The following is a 20,349-nucleotide window of genomic DNA, read 5'->3' as shown; positions in this document are numbered from 1 at the left end:
ACAGGCAAAACACGGCTGAGGCACTTAGCTAAAGAGAGGTCTGTGAGGCAGCATGATCTGGCTGGTGGAGGCCTGTCCTTTCTTCGTTGCACTGCCAATGGAGACCCTTCCCCTATTACTTTTAATTGGCACTTGGGTCCCACTCCAAAAGAGCAAGGGATGTACCAGAGTTTGCAATCTGGAATTGGTGGAGGCAGCAGCTGACAGAGGAAAGCTCCTGGCCCATCCACTAGTCTTGGCTGCTGTGATACAAACAAAAGGGAGGGCAACGGAAGTCCCTCTGCCTCTGCAGCATTTGACCTCTAGCCTGTCAAGCTCCCTGGGGAGGGAGGGGGCTCCTGCAGCTGGCAGTTAATGGAGACAGCAATGGATGGAGCAGAGTCTCGCGGTTCCCTAAGTGAGATTATATTGTAAAATGTCTCCACCTCTGTTAGTTTAAAGTAAGTAAGTAAAGTGTGCCGACAAGTCAGTTTCGACTCCTGGTGCCCAGAGAGCCCTGTGGTTTTCTTTGGTAGAATAGAGGAGGGGTTTACCATTGCCTCCTCCCACGCAGTTTGAGATGATGCCTTTCAGTATCTTCCTATATTGCTGCTGTCCAATACAGTAGCAGTGGGGATTCAAACCGGCAGCCTTCTGCTTGTTAGTCAAGCATTTCCACGCCGCGCCACCTAAGAAGGTCTCTGTTAGTTTACAAGTACTCAATAACTGTAACAAAACCAAAAAATAAAGGAGATTATGATTGACAGGGAAATGGGGAATCTAGACCAAGAGAGAAGGAAATTTTGTGCCATACAGGTTGCTGCAGCTGCTTATCGTAGGTTGGAGCCCTGCTGGCATTTGTGGTGTTTGAATTTTTAACTCCCTGGCCACTCCTTGCCATCGTCTCCCATTAGGCTCTGAGCAGCTCACTTTTCCAGCCAAATAGCACTTTGAAGTCCCATTGCTTCAGATTTCAAGAATGCCAGGGGCTGTGAGAAGGAGAGTAGGCCCCATTGCACTGAATAGGACTGATTTCTGAGGAAACATTTCATTTCTATATCACCCATCCAAAATTGTTCAGGGCGGTTGACAGTCTTTGAATTTTACCTTATGCCTGAAATCCTAGTTCAGTAATCCCTCTTTTGTCTTTACTGCGCAGACGGACATTGCAAGATTGCAGTGGTGAATATAGCCCTAAATATTAAATAGAGCCACAATTACAATCCAGCTTCCAGCTGGTCATGCAAGAGCAATTCCTCCAGCACGTAAGAGCTCTAGTGCGGAAGCAACCCACGTCACCAGAAATGGTCTATGTATTTCAAATGTTACTGGCCACTTGGGTATGGCAATCCATCTGCAAAGGTGATAAAAGAATCATACTAAAGTGGCTCTTCAGAACAGAGGAGCTGCTCGGTATGGGGAATAGACATCTCCTCAGGACAGAGAAGAAAACTGCTGGGCATTTGCTAGAGGGGAAGTGAGATTTCGCCCCAATACCGGTCTCAAAAATGGCTCACTGCCCAGTCTAGTTGCCATTCTAGAGCTCTACAGCATCCCCAAATGTATTCATAATGTTTGGCTCAACGAAGGGGAGGGAATTTAATAGGAATAATTGTATAGCAGTCTGGGAAGGAAATATGATTGAAAGAAACCCTGTGGCAGGTATAGGCAGGAGCTGGGTGAAGGACCAGGTTCCAGTAGCGCCTGTTTTTCTCCTTGACTGACATCTGTTGTTTTAAATGATTGAGTGCTCTGGTTCTAGTTCTGTGTTGCTGTCTCTTTTATGTGGTGTTTTTAAAAGGATTTTATTGTAATTTACATTACACATTATACATCTTATGCTGGTGATCCATTTTAGGGGCCATTTGTTTTGGCTGGGAAGTGGTATATAAGTAAAAAATAGTAAAAACAAATAATGACAATGACAATTCCCACAGGTGCCACCTTATGTGTCATTTGCCAAGACAGGAACTCCCTGCGTCAGACGGTTGTCCGGCTGGAACTGGAAGATGAGTGGCAATTCCGACTGAGAGATGAATTCCAAACAGCCAATGCCAAAGAAGACAAGCCCCTCTTCTTTCTGACTGGACGACATATTTGATAGGAAATCAAAAACATTAATGTGACACAGGCAAGGGCATAGCTAGGGGAGAGGGGGCCATGTTCATCCCTCTCTCTGGCGGCCCCCCAGAGTGAGGGAGATAATGAAGAAAATAAGGAGGGGTGGAGCTGGAGGGCCCTCAGGAGCTGGGGGCCTGTGTTCTTTGAACCCTTTCGCTCAATTATAGCTACACCCCTGGACACAGGAGCTTGGCTTCTTTCTGACTGTACAAATGGTCTACCAAACACACAGAGAGAAAAAGAACTGAAATGTCCATACAATGTTACAACAAGAGCAATTTCTTTTAGTGTCATCTAGGCACAATAGTTAGGCATTTTTGAAATATTTTTATTAAATGTTTATTTTATTTGACCAGTGTATGTTTATAGTTCCAAACACTGTTAGTAACGTTTGTAATTTAATGAGCTTGAGAAAGTAACTTCTTTTGTGCAGGGGGAATACTTGAATATGATTGAACTGGTTGCCCCCAACACTGGTTGTATATATCATACAAATTGTTTCAAACAAAACTAGTGGTATAGTTGAGAAATTTGGAATTTAGAAATAGAGTTCCTCCTACATATTGTTAATCTGGAAGCCACAGCATATCAAAATTATTGCCTATGTAGTGATTGGTAAACATATATAGTGACTGGTAAACACTAACAGCTATGTGGTGCTCCTTTGTCCTGAGAGCTAAAGGCAAAAATCACTGAGAAATTCTCCTGTGAAAGTCCTATTGAAATGAATGGGATGTGCACAACAACATGGTGGTCTGCATTTATTTCAAAGGAGATATGCAAAGGAAAACTTCCCAGTGGATCGTGCCACATACTTCTGTTCTAATGAAAATTGGCTTTCCATCCAAATTTCAGAACCAATGGTTATCTTGCATAGTTTAAAACTATGCCAAAATTTGTGAAAAGTAGAAATGTAATTATAGCAAACCTTTCTGATTTGAGGCCCTTCAAATTGAACTGAATTTTAAAGACTGAACACTTCAGGACCAAGACTGAAGCCTACATAAAGTGTTTTATGTGCTTAAATTAAAGCAAGTGTAACAGGAAAAAGAATGGCTAAATAAACTGGTGGGCTCAGTCGTAGCTGAATTTTCTTGCACATTGTAAACATTGTAAATTGCATTTGTGCAAATAAAATTTAAAAACATTAAAGTTAATTTAGTAGTTCTCTTGCCTTAAAGCTCCCTTGCAAAGTTGCTTCTTACTTTGGTACTTGGAAGGCCAAGTCATGGTTACAGCTTTAGAAAATACATGAAAACGCAAGTTAACATGTTGGTCCATTAGAAAAATTCCAAAAGTAACAGTAGAATAATCGTCCTTATATATATTTCTCCTAGGTGTGCCAGTCGCTAATCCCATGCAGGGCAGCTCTTGTGAGAGTTTGGGATAGTGACGGGGTGGCCGCGAGGGGGAAAAATGGCGGTGGTGGCGGCTGGCCAATGGGGAAACAAAATGCTGGTGGGCGGCGGTGCGGCTGGCAGATGGGGGGAAGGGAGTGGGCAGCCAGCTGGGAAGAAAATGGTGGTGGTGGGTGGGCAGGAAAAGCCGGGGGTGGGGGGTGGAACAGTGGCAGAGGCTGGTGGGGAAATGGCAGCGGAGGTGAGTAGGGAAGAAGATGGTGGCAGCAGCGGCGAACTAGAGGCCAGGCTGGGAGGAGAAGCGGTGGGTGGGGAGGAGAAGCCTGGCCACTGAGGGAGAATGAACGGGGGGGGGGGACGGGACAAAATGGGGCTAAAGGGGGGGAGAGACAGGGAGAACTAGGAGTGCAGATGCTCTGTGCCAGGTCAACTAGTACTTTTCTATTTATATTAGAACCTAGAAACTTCTGTGTGCAAAACAGGTTTTGCTATTGAACCATCCCTATCCCAGCCAGCTAAAATGTCACAGAGAAGTGAGCAAACTTTCAAGTCATGAGATTAGATTGTCCTGGGTGCAAAATAGATTTCATGTTCGACAATGAGTTCTGAGAGAACCATGAAAATATGAAATCTTGCTGTTACATGGATCTGCCTCTGTGCTTATACAGGTTTTTACAAAGCAAAGAGCAGAAGTAAAGAAAAATGTGGTAGCTCTTTCCAAGCTGAAGATTAATTTTAGATGCTACACATACATAGGTATGCAAAGCACATTAATGATAGTTGGAAAACTTTTAAGTAGCAAGACTCTCAGTTGAGCTACTATCGCCACATATTTTTGTCTAACATCTGTATTGCAGAGATTCCTGTTCTACTCCCAGTTTGAAATCCATACATATATTTATTCAGCAATTCAAAAACCTTGGTTTAAAATGAGAGTTAAGCTGCTTTACATTTTCACTCATGCCCGAAAAAGAATGGAAACTACAAGTTAAGGTGCTCATCTTAACTTCCACACCATATAAGCTGTAAATACTTTGTACAGTCAAGTATATGATGGCTTTAGAAATGAGGCTCCATACACCCACACTTTGCCTTGATTAGAGATGCATCAGGCAGAAATTCATCAGGGGCATCTCTAGGGAATGATTAGGGAAATTGTACCTGTTAAATGTCTGTTTGGATGCATCTCTCCCCAGTCCAATGTCCAACTGAAAGACCAAAGGCAAAGTGTGGGTACATGGAGCCTCATTTCTAAAGCCATCGTCATCTACCAGACTGTACTAGGGATGTGCATGGAGCTGGTTCCATGCACTCCTGGGAGGGTGGGGGGTTGCTTTAAGATATGGGGAGGGTGTCCTTACCTCCCCCACTGCATTTCTCCCGCCGGCACTGCTGTCAAAATTGCTGGCATGGGGCAGCTGTATACCCTCTTACCACCCCAGTCAGCATAATACCAGAAGTGGCATGCGCGCTGGCAGTGCTGCAGCGGGCAGGGTCGGGCCATGTTTTTTGTGGGCAGTGTTATGGGCACTGTAAGCTCAAACTTGCTACTGTGCACAGCCTCTGTTTGCACTGAAAATGCTTTTTCCCCCTGCCTCTTAAAGCACAACTTTGAGGATCAATTGTAAAACATCAATCAATTGAATCCCAGGGGGATTACAAAAGGCGCTTTTCTAGTATGCAGTCTAAAGGCTGAAACTATGTAAACGTTTTCAAAATAATTTAAATAGCATTTCCTTAGTCAGAAAAAAAAAATGTCACCAACTCCTTAAATCCTTTTCAAAAGAGAAAAACTTTAAACTTCTCTAAGCCATTTCCCAACAGATCTTCACCAAATTTGCAGGGGAGGTATCTCTTTTCACCTCATGAATGAGGCTATTCTCATGACCAGGAGAAATTGGGCTAAGGGAGCCTAGCCCAATTTCTCCTGGTCGTCTGCTGCCACGGGAGCCACGCTGCTCCCAACAGAAAAGTACCAAAAGTACCCCTTCCCTTAAACGAGGTTAGTGGAGAGAATGCTCCAAAGTTAGCTGAGACCGCCAAAGCCTTTGGCATCAACCGGTGTTGGCTACCTTCAAAAGCCCATAGCCCTCCTCACAGTCATGTGAAACTTCGTTATTGGGTCCTTCAAAGTCTAAGGAAAAGCAGTCGAGATTGGATGAGCCTTCATTGTCTCTGTGACCAAAGAACGCTAAGACCGTGGACTTGACAAGGGAGAAGACACTGTCTCCACCTGGTCAGCAGAGCCTTCCATTGAAATCTATGAGGTTGACAACCTCCCTTGATGCCGACCATCACTCGACGTTGAGACTTTCAACGTTGAGAAATGGGACAAGGCATACTTCAGAGACACCAGAGTAGGAGGAACCATTTGATGTTGACCGCCCTTCGACACTGAGACTGTTAACATTGAGGGCACAGTCCCAGTCCCCAGCCTGGACGCCAGTCGTCTCCTTGGTGTTGTTGACACCATCTGATTGACACCATCAATGCCAACACAACCTCCATCGATGCCGAAGGCACGTGCCCCGGTTTCAACTTTGCTCCGGTGACCCCTCGATGCCAGGTCCCGGTATCAACGTGCAATGTTGAGGAGGAGGACCCAGAAAGAAGTGCCAGTTTAGGCCCTGCTACCACCTATACCTTGCTGTCAATATTGGACTCCAGTTCGAGCACCCCATTGACATCCATGTTAAAAGGTTTTCTTCTGCTAGATACTGATGGGGAAATTCCTAGGAGGCAGGCCAGTTGACCAATGTACTCTGGCACCATACACCCTGACTGCTGTCCATTTAGCAGGCTCTTCTCCATGGCATTCATGTGGCTTTTCTCATCTGTCAGCTGCAGGTACAACACTTGCTTCTGCAACTATGGGCACCACTTCCCCAGGCTTCCCTTACAATTCCCAGGAAGAGCAGCCATGGATATCTGCACAATCTAAACTTTATTTTCCACTGTCTTCTGCTGTGAATCTAGTATGTTCAGTACATGCCCTGGCTGGTGGTGATGGCCCTGCCCTGCCAGTTAGACCTGCTGCATGGGGTATTTCTGTTGCTATGCAGACAGTTGGCTTGTAGCCTAAGAAGACCTTGGTGAATGTAGCCACTCAAACTACTTCACTGGTGCCTAGACCTCCAGATGTAGATATTAGGACACAAACTCAGCCCACTCTCCCACCACCGGCCAAGACTACCAATAAGTCCCAGACATACGCCTTTGCCAACTCGCTCACTGGCTGATCACCACAGTTCCTCAGATTTTGAATTGGATCCAGATGACCTGGATAACCTTGCTGACCGTCCAACTGACATACTTCCAGTCACCCATGTCTCTCCTAATGAAGAAATGAAGCATTATCACCATTGCATTAGAGATGGCTGCGGCACTGGGTCTAGACCTTAGATCTGAACTTGCCACAAGACAATCCCACCTATAATTTTATGGTCAAATCTCAGTCTTCTCAGCCTGTGGCTCCCAGTTCTTCCAGTCATATCCATGGCTACTAAGTGTGCATGGAAGGTGATTCATATATTGAACCCCCCTTCAAAACACTTAGCAAGTTTATATCGTATTCAGGAAAAGGATAATGAATACCTTTTGAAACATCCTGCTCCCAATTCCCTGGTTATTGATTGCACCTCTTCCTCTAAGATGGGTCATCGCCACACCACCCCTGCTGACAGAGAGGGAAGAAAGTTGGATATTCTGGGGAGAAAGATCTACTCCACATCATATCTGTCTGTTAAGATAGCAAATTATTCAGCTTGCATGGCTAAATATAGCCATGGCATATGGGAGGATCTACAAAACAATTTGGATGTTCTATCTCCAGAGGAATTTAAAAAGAAGTTCCAACAAACATTAAATAGGTCGGCTGTGCTTACCCGCCAACAACTGAGCATGGCCAAATCAGAATCATGTTAACTGACTGCTGCAGTCTCCTTGTGGAGACACGCCTGGTTTCGCTCTACTAATCTACTGGGTGATATGAAAGAAAAAATTGAACGCTTGCCTTTTGATGGTAAGGGCCTCCTCAGCGAGGAAACGGACTCCAGTATGGAGAAACTTTTAAAAAATCAAAGTTTACTGCAAAAACTTTCACCACCTCAGCGCCTACTTCCTCCTACGGGTCCAAGTATCTCTCTTATTCAAGACAAAAGCCAGCCAGCATTCAGGCAGCAGGACCATCGTGACTTGAAAAAACAATACCACCCTACCATAAGTGCACTTATTTATTTATTTATTTATTTAAATTTATATTTATATATAAATTTATATGCTTATCAGGGCAAAGGGAAAGCCAACCAGTCTCAACATACAAAACTGGCAGAGACTCAAAAACATCTTTGAGGTTCAGGACCGCCCACCATCACTGCTGCACTCCTCTCCCTTCCTGTCACCTGTGAAGGATACCACCAGATTCACAATCCCAGTGCTTCCGCCAGCATCCAGCATCAAGCTGGCACGCCATGACCCTCTCATGGCACCACATAACACCAGACCACTGGGTCCTGGAGATCATATCATTGGGATATTCCACAGAGTTCAAGACAATCCCAAGATTTGGGGGGATGAGGTTCACTCAATCCTTCCAGGCGTTACTGGAAGAGGTGAAGGAGCTGTTAGCAAAGGGGGCAATCACCCTGGTGCACTGGGCACACAGGTGGGAGTGTTTTTACTCCCACTACTTTCTGATTCCAAAGAGGGATGGCGGGATCCGGCCTGTCATGGATCTATGCCACCTGAACAAGTTTGTCAATGTACAAAAATTCTGCATGATAGTGTTGCAAGAGCTCTTGCCTTTTCTATATCAAGAGAACCGGCTTGTAACGCTGGATCTCAAAGACGCACATTTTCACATTGGCATCAGAAAACAACACAGGAAGTATATGAGTATTGCAGTAGGAAATAAAGTGTACCAATACACAGTCTTACCCTTTGGACTTTCCACCCCCACCCCCCAGGGTATTTACCAAGTGTATGGCTGTGGTGGTGGCTTACCTAAGAATTCAGGGTATGTCGGTCTATCTGTATCTTGACGACTGGGTCTTGACTTCCAAAGACGAAGGAGAGCTGTGTTCTCAGACATTGTATGCTTCGTCTCTCCTCCAAAACTTGGGCATCCAGGTCAATTGGAAGAAGTCCCATCTGAAGCCAGTTCATGTCATCAGTTACATTGGAGCAGTTACTGGAACACAGTAACCAGGCGGGCGTACTTACCTCGGGAATGCTTCAAGTGTGTCAAGGATCTGGTTCTCCACTTCCAACAGTGTCCGTCTCAGCCAGATCAACTCATCCAACGACTCCTAGGGCTCATGGCATCCTGCAACATAGTGTTGCAATATGCCACTGAGAACAACCAAGATGTTGTTCTCCCCACTTTCTTCAGAGACCCATCCACACCTTTAGAATGTGCAATGCACTCTTTGGATGTACGAAGGGCACTTTTGTATTATTTAGATTGTACTAAGGACTTCCAATCCACAAAGTGCCTCTTTGTGGCTTACAAGAGCCCTGCTGGAGGTTCCTGCACCTCTGCTGCTGTGGGATCATGGTTTTAACTTGCTCCAAGAGCTCTTCATTTTTATCTATTAGTGTTCTAATTTTTCTAGCTTCATGGTCATGTTTCTCTAGCTGCTTATGTAGAAAAACTCTGAGGATAGTGACTGCTGCTGCATTTTCCTCCTTTTTATTTGGGCCCTGTCTACTACAGTACTCCTCGAAGAGAGCCTTACAATCTTCAAGTTCTGAAAGTTTCTGCCTTACAAACTCTAAATTTGGAAAGGGTGAAGCTCTAAATTCCTCTAAAGCTGCCTCCCATTTCCCCTTCTTGGGTCCTGAAAAAGCACCACTAAATTCACTTCCCTCCCAGGACTGAATTTTGGGTTTGCTCTCTTTCTCTCTGCGCTTCCAGAAAGCCATGGTGTCACCAATATCCCACCGCTGCCACAAATTTATGTTACAGACCAGGCCTGACATATATACTAAATATGCTCATTAGCTAGTATACAAAATAGGTCTGGACCAAGTTCTTTTATATTAGTGACCATGTGTGATCTGGATGCATGGAAGAAGGAGATCAAACCAATCCTCAAAGAGTTCAATGGGCTTTATCCTATACCATAAAATGGTTAGGTGTGCGGCCGTGCTGCCCGTGTTTTTTTGGGCCATTCTGGGCATGCGCGGAGCGCATGCCCAGATCGGCCCAAAAAGACACGGCCGCCCAGAGACGGGCGGCCATGTTGGAACAGGGGAAGCGGCGGCCTAGGAGAAGCGGCTGCAGCCAATGGGAAAAGAGTGCTGGTGAGGCGGCGGCGGAGCCGTGGCCTCGGCCAGAGGTGGCGGTGGCCGCGGCGGGGCGACTGGCCTTGATGGCGGTGGCCGCCACCACAGTGAGAGGGCTGGGAGGAGGAGGAGCGGCAGGCCGAGGAGAAGCGGCCGCCACCAACGCCAAAGGAGAGTGCGGGCCAAGGTGGCGGTGGCCGCGGCGGGGCGACTGGCCCCGATGGCAGCGGCGGCGGCGGCGACAGTGCGGTACATGGTGAGCTGCAGCAGCCTCCCCTTCTCCACACTCCCCGTTGGGTCTTGGCCTCCAAGAGCAGCACCCCCCCCCCCCCACTAGAGCCCGTTATTACAACGGGCTTACACATACTAGTTGAGTATAAAAGATTAATCTAGCAAAGCAGAAAGCAGAACCCTCTATCAATATTAGCAACAGTATTTAAACAGAGCATCCTAACCAGTACCAATATTCACCCGTGTGCCTAACTAACATGTGTGCAATTAAATCTTCCTAGAGCCCAATACAATTCAGATACAGGCGGAAAAAAGGGGGGTGGTTGAGAAAGGCTGAGGGCTGGCATGGTTTTGGAATTAGTAGGAGAAAAGGGGGGGGGGAGGAGAAGGAGGGGGAAAGGATGGAGGGACCCAAGGCCTGCAGCATATTTACCCAGGACCAGAGGCTTGAGAGCGGTGAATCTCTTCAGATTAAGGAGTGAGGCGCTTGGCGGAGACAGGAGCTGTGCATTTGCTCAGATCACCATGGCTGGGAGCCAGGGCACCATGGCTGGGGAGTCTTGACTTTCTCACTGCGCAGTAGAAGTCACAGACAGCCTCTGACCATAGGCAGAATTCCTGCTTGTTGCCTCGCGGTTTAGCAGCAAACTCTGGGTGTGTGAGCAGATTGCCCGTAGGCACAGAACTGCTTGTAGGAGACAGTTCCTGTTCATGGACAGAGTTCCTGCTTAGCCCCACGGCTTGGCAGCAAACCCTGGCATTGCTGTGAGCAAATCTTGCTGTAGGCACAAGAACTGCTAAACTCTCTGTCTAAAAGCCTCATTCTTATAGTGTATTTCAATTTGATCCTTGAATAGAATCTATTCAAATCTCATCTTTTTCCTGGGTCCCCCCAAAAGGTGACAACTCGCCGGACAATGTCTTTATTATTCAGGATATTGGCTAGTCCAGCGAGTTCTCAATCCCATCTTCTGTAAACTGTGTGCTCAGAGGGGAGGGGAGGCATTGCCCACAGCAAATCTGCATCTAAGATGCTGCAAATTGCATCTTCCCCCAATAGGTGCTAAAATTCAGGAGTTAGTGAGAAAATTAGTTGTGAGACAGCAATTACATTATTTCTTGTGTACCTCTTATCTAGTGTGTGATTATATTTAAAGTAACATGAAAAAGGTGTGTGAGACATTCAATACATTGTAGCATCAGCGATGTAAGATTTAAATTCTACAGGCGGATCTCTGTATTCATGTGAATCGCTACAGAGAGCAATTGAGTTAATCACTGGCAAGGATTAGCATGGATTTCTTGCAACAGGAAGGGGGGAATCAGCCTCTGGCCTCCTTCACAGACACCTGGTAATCAGTTGCATTTTTGCATATGAGTAGCCCAGGCCAAGCCTTTGTATTCCTTGCATATCCATTTTAACAACACAATGCTGGATCGCCTCCTCCCTTCACAGAGCAGGGAGAGCAACATCCTAGTTCACCTTGAGTTCAGGTATCATTTCTTAATATAAAATGAAATCAGACAGACACAGGCCCATACTTCTGAGCTGGTACCTCTGGTTCTGATATGTTATAGACTGTTCATAACACCTAGCTGGCTGGCTGAACTCATTGTGCTGACCTACAAGTCACAGAACGTGGAGCCGCCCACGGCTGTCAGAGCCCACTCTACCTGTGCTTACGCTTCATCAGCAGCACACTTATTGGGGATAACCTTCACAGATATCTGTAAAGCAGCAACTTGGTCCACTGAGTTACTGTGCATCATGCATTACACCATAGATGTGCGCTCTGCTGCCGAGGCGAGCTTTGGGAGAAGTCTATTAAAGCAGGTGTTACAATAGCTACTACTGCACCTACCTCCAATGGGAGCTAGCTAAACACCCATTCTTATGGATCTTGATCCAAATAAACGGGTTGCTCACCTTTAACTTATGACCTGGCAGAGATCCGTCGACATCCATAAGACCCTCCCATGCCACCCCTCTGCAGCAGTGTTCCGCTATGTGTGTATTGAGTGTGTCTGCTATTCTCTTCCGCTGATGAACTCATCTGATTCCAGATAATCGTCCTCCGCAGTGGTCATCTAAGAACTGAACAGGGCACCCAGCCTGCCTTTAAATAGCATACTGAAGATGTGGAGGCAGGGCTTGGTCGCCCCGAGGAGATGAGACATTCTACAACGAGGGTCCTGCACAGGCGCAGTACCCATTCTTATGGATGTTGACGGATCTCTAGCAGATCATAATTTACAGGTGAACTGTTGGAAATTCTCTGTGGTAAGAGAATTCCCTTTTCATTACAGCAGAGCGCACAGAGGCACAACACAGCGGAATGTACTTTGGCATGCGTGTATGCTGAGAGCAGGGTGGATTTGATTTAAATCAAACTGATTTAAATCACGATTTAAATCACTAGCAGGGTGGATTAAAAAAAAATCCGATTTAAGTAAAAAAAATCTGATTTAAATTAAAAAAATCCTATTAAATTAAATTGGATTTTTTTGATTTAAATCGGATTTTTTTGATTTTTATCCACCCTGCTAGTGATTTAAATCGTGATTTAAATCAGTTTGATTTAAATCAAATCCACCCTGGCTGAGAGTAAAGTAACTTGGAGCCAATTCATAGTTTCAAATCAATATAGAAGGCATTTATTAAGGAACTCCATTCTAGATAGGAAAGTGAGGAGTTAGGATCTCTAATCTATCTATCTAGCTGGATGCAGATGGATTCTGCATCTTCTCTGCACACATGGTGCAGGGAGAGGAGCTTGCCATGTTGCAAGGTAGAAGGGCAGGTAGGGAAGAGAGAGAGGAAGGAAGTTAATCCCTAAGAGTACCAATCTACATTTCAAAGGGATAGTGTCAGAGCAGTGGAGAAGGGATGACCAATGTCTTCACCTTCTAGCCCTCTGACTCACTAGTCTGTCCTCCACTGTCTGAGACAAGAGACAGCGCAAAGTCCTTTAACTTCCAACATGAGCAACCTGTTTATTTTGACCCATCTCAAAAGAGGCCATGTGAACTAAGCATCTGAAGTCTAACAGCCCGTTTGCATTTGAGGCTTCAGCTTGATCAGTGACCTGGCCAATGTGCCTTGGATAAAATATGAACACTAGCTGTAATGGGATACTTGAGGCCACTTCTCACAAGACTGTCACCACACAGGAGATTTGAAACTACTTCCATGAACTCTGTTCAATGAGCTGCTTCACGTGGACTTGCCTGCTACACAAACTAGATTCCATGATGCAATCCATTTCTTAAGGCTTCTTGAATTTTAAGGCAATAATGTTGAGTCTCAGCAAGTCAAAATCTGTACTTCTGAAAACAAATTCATGGTAGAAAATTTTGTTTTAAGTATTTCCCTATCCTGATGTTTCATCTGTAGCAAAATTAAACCTGATTCTGCATTGCTATGCAAAGACATTTCTCTGTAATATAAGTATGTTCCAGTCATGAATGTTTAATGTATGACTATGGTTAAGTTTGGAGCTTATACTAAGTATATTTGCTCATCGTTATTTGTCCACAACTGACTCCGGGAATGTAATAGCTTGCTATAAATAGGAAGGGTAGTTATATAACTTGGTGGAAAGATTTAGCATCCTTTACACACAGAACAACAGATGTATCAATAAGGATTAGTGCATCAGTCCACATTTTATTGAGCTGTTATGGGACTAAGTTCAATTAGTAAGATATGAATCAGTAAGTAAGAAGTTTATTGTTGTGACCACAGGTCAGAACATAGCGTAACATAAAAGAAGAAATGCAACATACCAAGATATTACATCAATTAAGTTGAGCTAAAACCAATGTTACATTTTATTTAAATTTATTTCTGAGTTCAAAAGAAAGCAAAGTGAAAGTAGTGACTTGACAACTGACATGTGGAATTGCATCCACAAGAAGGTATGTCAAGATGAAGCTGGTAGATTTGACTTCACAATTGGTGGAAAGCTGAAAACTACAGTGTGGGCATTTCAGCAACTCGAGTTATGATCCAACTAATAATTATTCCAGCTCTTACCATGTCAACCATATTTCAAGAAGCTATGAAAACAGCCCTGCTTCTATTCAAATCACTCCCTATACAAGTAAAATGGATATGAGTGCAATTGATATGGATGTGTGCTTGGGGTCAAAATGTGTGTTGTGCGGGGGCAGGATAGAAGAGGATTACTTCTTTGCAATAAATAAATAAATATTGGGAGGTTGGAATGCTTCCCCCACCCGCCACCAGGGGTGTGTTCCATTCCAAGAACCCATGCACAGCTGCTGGTGGGGCCGCTATGCGATGCCCCTTCTCCCCTGGCATTCTCCATGGGCCTGGTGGCAGCCCCTCTGATGGAGCAGCCTGGGCTAGGCCACCCTTCCCCTGCCATTCAGATGGCTGCTGCTCAGCAGGCCCCCACACACGTGCAACAGCCATCTGACTGGTCCGCACGGCATTCAGCTGCCCTGCAAGCACTCAAATGGCAGCTGCGCATGCGTGGTGGCCATCTGAGTGGTGGAGGCAAGGCAGCCTCCCCCGGGCTGCTCTGTCGGGGAAATTGCTGCCACGCATGCACAACAGAGATTGAAGGGGGAGGGGTGTTGTGCAGCGGGCAACCCGAAAACAGGCCGCTTATGCCCTCCCTCCACCTCCCTTTTAAGCTCCAAAATCAGGAAGGGTCATGGTTTGTACATGCACACTGCCCTCAAGCTTCCCAGGAACCCTGGCAGTACAGAGTAGCATCCTGACTTGAGCCCTCATTTAGGGCTGGGATTTAGGCTGAAGGGATGCCAAGAAGCTCTTTTTGCCTCCCTTCAGTATGGAGCCTTAAAGGGGAAGGGCATTGGCTCAAAGCACAAGCAGCTTGGGATGCTCAGCTTCCCCCGGATGCTTTAAACTGTGTGGGAGTGGCCAGGGGCATAGCTAGGGGAGAGGGGGACCGTGTTTGCCCCTCTCCCCAGTGGCCCCTTGGATTGAGGGAGACAATGAAGAAAATAGAGAGGGGTGGTGCTGATGGGCCTTCAGGAGCTGGGGCACCCGGGTTCTTTGAACTCACACGCTCAATTATAGCTACACTCCTGGGGGTGGCCCTCCCACAATTTAAAGGATGGTAGTGATGGAATGACTTTGGAAAATGCATGTCCAGTGAGTTCAAGCGGAACCAGCGGAACCCTTTAAGCCTTGAGCGGGAAAATGACTCAGAGGAAAGAATCCTCTGAGCCCAGTTTTCCTCCCTCATGAAATTATTGTGTTGTCCTGGCTTCTTCCATTAAATACAAATCCTGATATATATCATTTAAAAAATAAAATAATAAAATAATTTTGATCTCATGACAAAGAGCCATATGTGTTGCTTAAAAAAAACACAGCTTTCTCTTATCAATATAATTTAAAGCAGCTTAAAACAAAAGGGGGGGGAGAATAAAAGATCAAAATACATTGTATATAAGGGATAAAGAAGTTGCTGTTTTTTAGGGTTGTTAGTTTCTGCGAGACTGCTCCCCCTGCTATTTATATTTTGAATGTGACTTTATATTTATATTTTGAATGTGACCAGAACAGAGGCATTTTGCTGCTGTTGAGCAGCTAGTCTGGAAAGCACCCTGGAGATGCAGGGACTGAATTAAGGCACAAAAGGTTCAATACCATTCTATCAAAATGGGAGGTTTGCCGTTGCTATCCCTAAAGCAAGCGGAGTTGTTTGTTTGACAATGGGCTATTTCACACCTGACACAAGCAGCCCAGGTTCACGACCATGTGGGAGTTTCATACAATTACAGCTCCGAGGAGTTGGAGAAGCAAAGACTGGGGTGGTGGATCCCAGGCAGAGGAGGACAAGGAAGACAAAAGGGCTATTTCACTTAGCCAGAGTGCATGGAGAAAGGATTCTCTCTGGAGTGGAAGATGAACCTCAGGCCCACTGAAACATTGATCAAATTGCCCTATCTCTTTCTTTGTGTTTTATTTCTCTGATAAAATTAACCAATTTAATTGGCCTGAATATTCTGGTAAGAAGTCTGCCTTTGTTTGGAATCCCAACTCTCTGCAGGCCGAAAATAGTATAGCACTTTGCATATAAAGAAACCAAGTGTGATCCATGCAGAGTTGGGAACTTTTAAATCAAACAGAATTTAAATGGAAAGTTAAATGTGCCTTTAAATCTCCCCCACTGAACAAATGGGTCTGAGAAGGGATTACATTTAGCACAATCACAGAGGGTATGTCTAATGGCATCCCCGATTTGCCTCCTGAAAGCCTCACCTAGGACATCTGCCTGGACAGAATAGTGATTCTTTTATCATATGAAAATAATCTGGATGCAAGTCCTATAGCTTCTAAGCGTTTCTGAGATACCACTATAGATTCCTTTCCACCAGAATGAGAATGATACCTTTGAGCCTCTTATGATAAGAACATAAGAACAACCCAGCTGGATGAGGCCCAAGGCCCATCTAGTCCAGCATCCTGTTTCACACAGTGGCCCACCAGATGCCTCTGAGGAATCCACAGGCAAAAGGTGAGGGCACACCCTCTCTCATGTTGTTGCTCCCCTGCAAGTGGTGTTTAGAGGCATCTTACCTCTGAGCCTGGAGGTGGCCTATAGCTACCAGACTAGTACCCATTGATAGACCTGTCCTCCATGAATTTGTCTATGTTCCTTTTAAAGCCATGCAAGCTAGTTGGCCATCACCACATCCCATGGCAGAGAATTCTATAGATTAATTATGGTTTGTTTAATTATGCACTGTGTGAACTTCCTTTTGTCAGTCCTAAATTTCCTGCCCTTTAGTTTCATGGGATGACCCCTGGTTCTAGTGTTGTGAGAGAGGGAGAAAAGGTTATCTCTGTTTACTTTCTCTACTCCATGCATAATTTTATACATAATTGTATAATGTCTCCCCATAGTTGCCTCTTTTCCAAAGTAAAGAGCCCCAGATGCTGTAGCCTTGCCTCATAAGGAAGGTGCTCCAGGCCCCTGATCATCTTGGTTGCCCTCTTCTGCACCTTTTCCAGTTCTATAATATCCTTCTTAAGATACAGTGACCGAAACTGTACACAATACTCCAGATGTGGCCGCACCATAGATTTGTATAAGAGCATTATAATATTAGCAGATTTATTTTCAATTCCCTTCCTAATGATCCCTAGCATGGAATTGGCCTTTTTTATTGCTGCCGTGCACCGAGTTGACACTTTCAATGAGCTGTCCACCACAACCCCAACATCTCTCTCCTGGTCAGTTACAACAACTCAGATCCCATCAACATATATGTGAAGTTGCAGGTTTTTTGGCTTCAATATGCATCACTTCACGCTTGCTTAAATTGAACCGCATTTGCCATTTTGTCACCCACTCCCCCAGTTTGGAGAGATCTTCTTGGAGCTCCTTACAATCTGTTGTGGATTTTACTACCCTAAATAGTTTAGTATTAGTCTGCAGATTTGGCCACTTCGCTGCCTACTCCAACTTTTAGATCATTTATGAATAAGTTAAAGAGCACGGTTCCCAATGCAGATCTCTGGGGGACCCCATTTCTTACTTCCTTCCATTGTGAAAACTGTTCATTTATCCCTGCCCTCTGTTTCCTGTCCTTCAACCAGGTACTGATCCACACATGAACCTGTCCCCTTATCCCATTACTGTTAAGTTTACTCAAGAGCCTTTGGTGGGGAACTTTGTCAAAAGCTTTTTGGAAGTCCAGGTACACTAACTATGTAAACTGGATCATCTTCATCCACATGCCTGCTGAAACTCCCAAAGAACTTCAAGAGGTGAGTGAGGCAAGCCATGCTGGTTCTCTTTCAGCAAGATCTGTTCTTCTGTATGCTTAACAATTTTGTCCTTGAGTATGCTTTCCATCAGTTTACCAGGCACAGAAGTTAGGCTAACTGGCCTGTAGTTTCTCGGATCCCCCCTGAATCCCTTTTTGAAAACTGGGGTTACATTAACAGCTTTCCAATCCTCTGATACAGAACCCGACTGTAGGGACAAGCTACAAGTGTTTGCTAGGAGATCAGCTATTTCACATTTGAGTACCTTCAGAACTCTTGAGTGGATGCCATCTGGCCCTGGTGATTTGTTTATTTTTAGTTTTTTAAAAGACAGTTTAGAGCAGGGATTCTCAACGCTGGGTCCCCAGATGTTACTGGACTTCAGCTCCCATAATCCCCAGCCCCAGTGACCTTTGGTTGGGGATTATGGGAGCTGAAGTCCAATCATATCTGGGGACCCAACGTTGAGAATCCCTGGTTTAGAGCATCCTCTCCAAGTTTAAGCATACACCTGAAAATCCAATGTGAATGTGACAAGCATGTATTTGCAAACAGGATGCATCATACAGGTATATTAATCAGAGAGCTGTACTTGCATAAAACTCCCTGTTGAATGTCCACTTGATAGTGAATTTGGGTGTCAGGTATGAAAAGGATCTTTGTTAAACAACTATTGATTACGTAGTGAGACCCATGGCAACCCGCCCCCCTTTCATTTTAATAGATTAGTACTGAGCCTTTCATTCCTCACTCTCCTCCCCACCCCAAATTTAAATGTAGTGATTTGAATTGTTGAATCAAAATGCATCATGCTGGAAGCTGTTTTCCCTACGCACAAACACCTCCGTTTTCAGAGAGGCTTATGACTTAACTGGGATACTTGAGGAGTCAGTTGCACAGCAAGTGTGCACCGGCTTATTGGGCTCATGTTTCTTGTCCTGGCCGAGGTTCCAACTTGAGCAAGCTAAATTAGCAAGCAAACATTATCACTGAGGAATTATTTTCTCTGAATCTTTGTTGTCAACAACTTATTACTTTAAGGCAGTGTTTTTGTTTCTGATGGTAACTTAGACTGGGGTTAACACCCCTGGAAGAACAATTCTCTGGCAATGGAAGAAAGCAACCATCTCAAGATGCCATCGGGAGACACTGAGTCACCTTGGTCCTGGGTAAGGCCTTTCGGTCCAGAGTTACAGGAATACAATTCTGAAATAGGGGGAGAGTTTTAAGAAGCCAATCCCCTTCAGCCAGGCTTGGCATTTTCTTACTTGGTTATCTTATTTTTTCTGAGTGAAGATAGTATAATTGAAATGCAGGGGAAGTGGGAATGGCATTGAGTAACATTGCTCATCCCAACTGTTGGATGTAATTGGGAAAATGTGGTTTATGATTTCTTTAAATGTTAGCCTATGATGGTGTTCTAACTGGTAAGTCTTACTGTGGAAAGGTTTATTTTTATTTTCCTCCCAGATTTGAGGTGATGGCATGTATTTTAAATTGGTATGAATTGCAGCAGAAAGTGCTATAATGGACATACCACACACAAATGGACTAACATTATACAGTCTCTCATATTTCCTCTTTTTCTTTGACAATTTTAGTTAATTAACATAGTTCTCTAACATTTGCAAAAGTTAGTAAAGCAGTTACTAAAGTTAGTAAACAGACTACCTCTGCATAGTCAAAAGTAATGATGCTCTACAGCACTGTGATACTCTACACCTCCAAGAAGTGAGATTGTCTTGATCTGTGTACTATTTTTTAGCCTACTTTCCTTAAGAAAAGCAAGTTTATGAGATTGTGTATGTCAACTTCGCAATGCCTGGACCAGAATGAACCAAGTTTGGTACAGTTGTAGGAACAGCTCTACAGCGTAATTTGTAATGATGTCATCCACAACAAAAACAGAAAGGGGTGTGTGTGTGTGCATGAATGATGCAGCACCAAAAAACCAAACAGAAAAAGGAAGAAAGAAACCCCAATGGTGTTTTTTGCTCAGCAAATCAATATTGTCTTTATTTTAGGCCTGTATTTCTTTTCGCAATAGCAACTAATCATTTTGATCCATCTGTTCTATTGCCCAGAAAATAAAATCTGTAGATTTATGTTTATGTTCCACAAAGTGTTCTACTAGTGGTTCTCCACTGTGTTTATTCTGAGTATTACATTTATGTTCACCAATACATTTGGTCCCTAGAGACAGGGCAAGCAGGAGCTCTCTCCTGTGCTTTCCTCCATGGTGGAGGAGAAAAAGCCCACTAACATGTAGGAAAGCAGGGAGAGAGGCAAAGAATATATCAGAAACAGGGGGAAAGCAGAAAGCAGGGCAAAAGGAAGAAACCAGAAGTTGGGGAGGCAGCAGAAACCAGGAAGGGGGGAGAAACCAGAGGCCAAAAGGCAGAAAGCAGAAAAAGAGGGACGGGGGAAAGAAGAAAGAGGGGTGGAAAAGAGAACTCAAGGAGGAGAAAGCCAGGCCCTGCATCCCACTAAATAAACAAGCTATCAGAGAAACTCAAACTTACCAGTACAGGGGCAGCCAGCAAATCCTCCAAAGCACGGCGCTCCCTCCGCCCCCTCCTCCTTGCCTATTGCTTCCGTCCC

At 44.8% G+C, this 20,349-nt stretch overlaps 2 protein-coding genes and 1 long non-coding RNA gene across 18 annotated transcripts in view; 2 read left to right on the top strand and 1 right to left on the bottom strand.

Annotated features, from left to right (window-relative positions):
* The window catches only part of GREB1 (growth regulating estrogen receptor binding 1), a 147,232-nt gene extending 143,965 nt beyond the window's left edge, over positions 1–3,267 (top strand). For all 16 annotated transcript variants that reach the window (XM_053285601.1, XM_053285607.1, XM_053285608.1 and 13 more), the window contains one exon: positions 1,917–3,267. In XM_053285601.1, coding sequence (XP_053141576.1) covers positions 1,917–2,080 — 164 coding nt within the window. In that variant the 3' untranslated portion in view covers positions 2,081–3,267. The remainder of the gene's footprint in view (positions 1–1,916) is intronic.
* LOC128340483 (uncharacterized) lies at positions 1,769–20,340 on the bottom strand. Its single transcript, XR_008313746.1, has 4 exons — positions 20,271–20,340; positions 8,460–8,646; positions 7,053–7,131; positions 1,769–2,063 (listed from the first exon to the last, which is right to left on the bottom strand). It is a non-coding gene; the product is annotated as an uncharacterized LOC128340483 (long non-coding RNA).
* The window catches only part of LPIN1 (lipin 1), a 125,815-nt gene continuing 124,359 nt past the window's right edge, over positions 18,894–20,349 (top strand). The window contains exon 1 of the mRNA XM_053285629.1: positions 18,894–18,917. The gene's annotated coding sequence lies outside the window, so the exon portion shown is untranslated. The remainder of the gene's footprint in view (positions 18,918–20,349) is intronic.

The sequence above is a fragment of the Hemicordylus capensis genome, chromosome 1, assembly GCF_027244095.1.
Source record: "Hemicordylus capensis ecotype Gifberg chromosome 1, rHemCap1.1.pri, whole genome shotgun sequence".
Lineage (NCBI taxonomy): Eukaryota > Metazoa > Chordata > Lepidosauria > Squamata > Cordylidae > Hemicordylus > Hemicordylus capensis.
The sequence above is the reverse complement of the archived record's forward strand: the minus strand, read 5'-3'. Positions and strand labels throughout refer to the sequence as shown.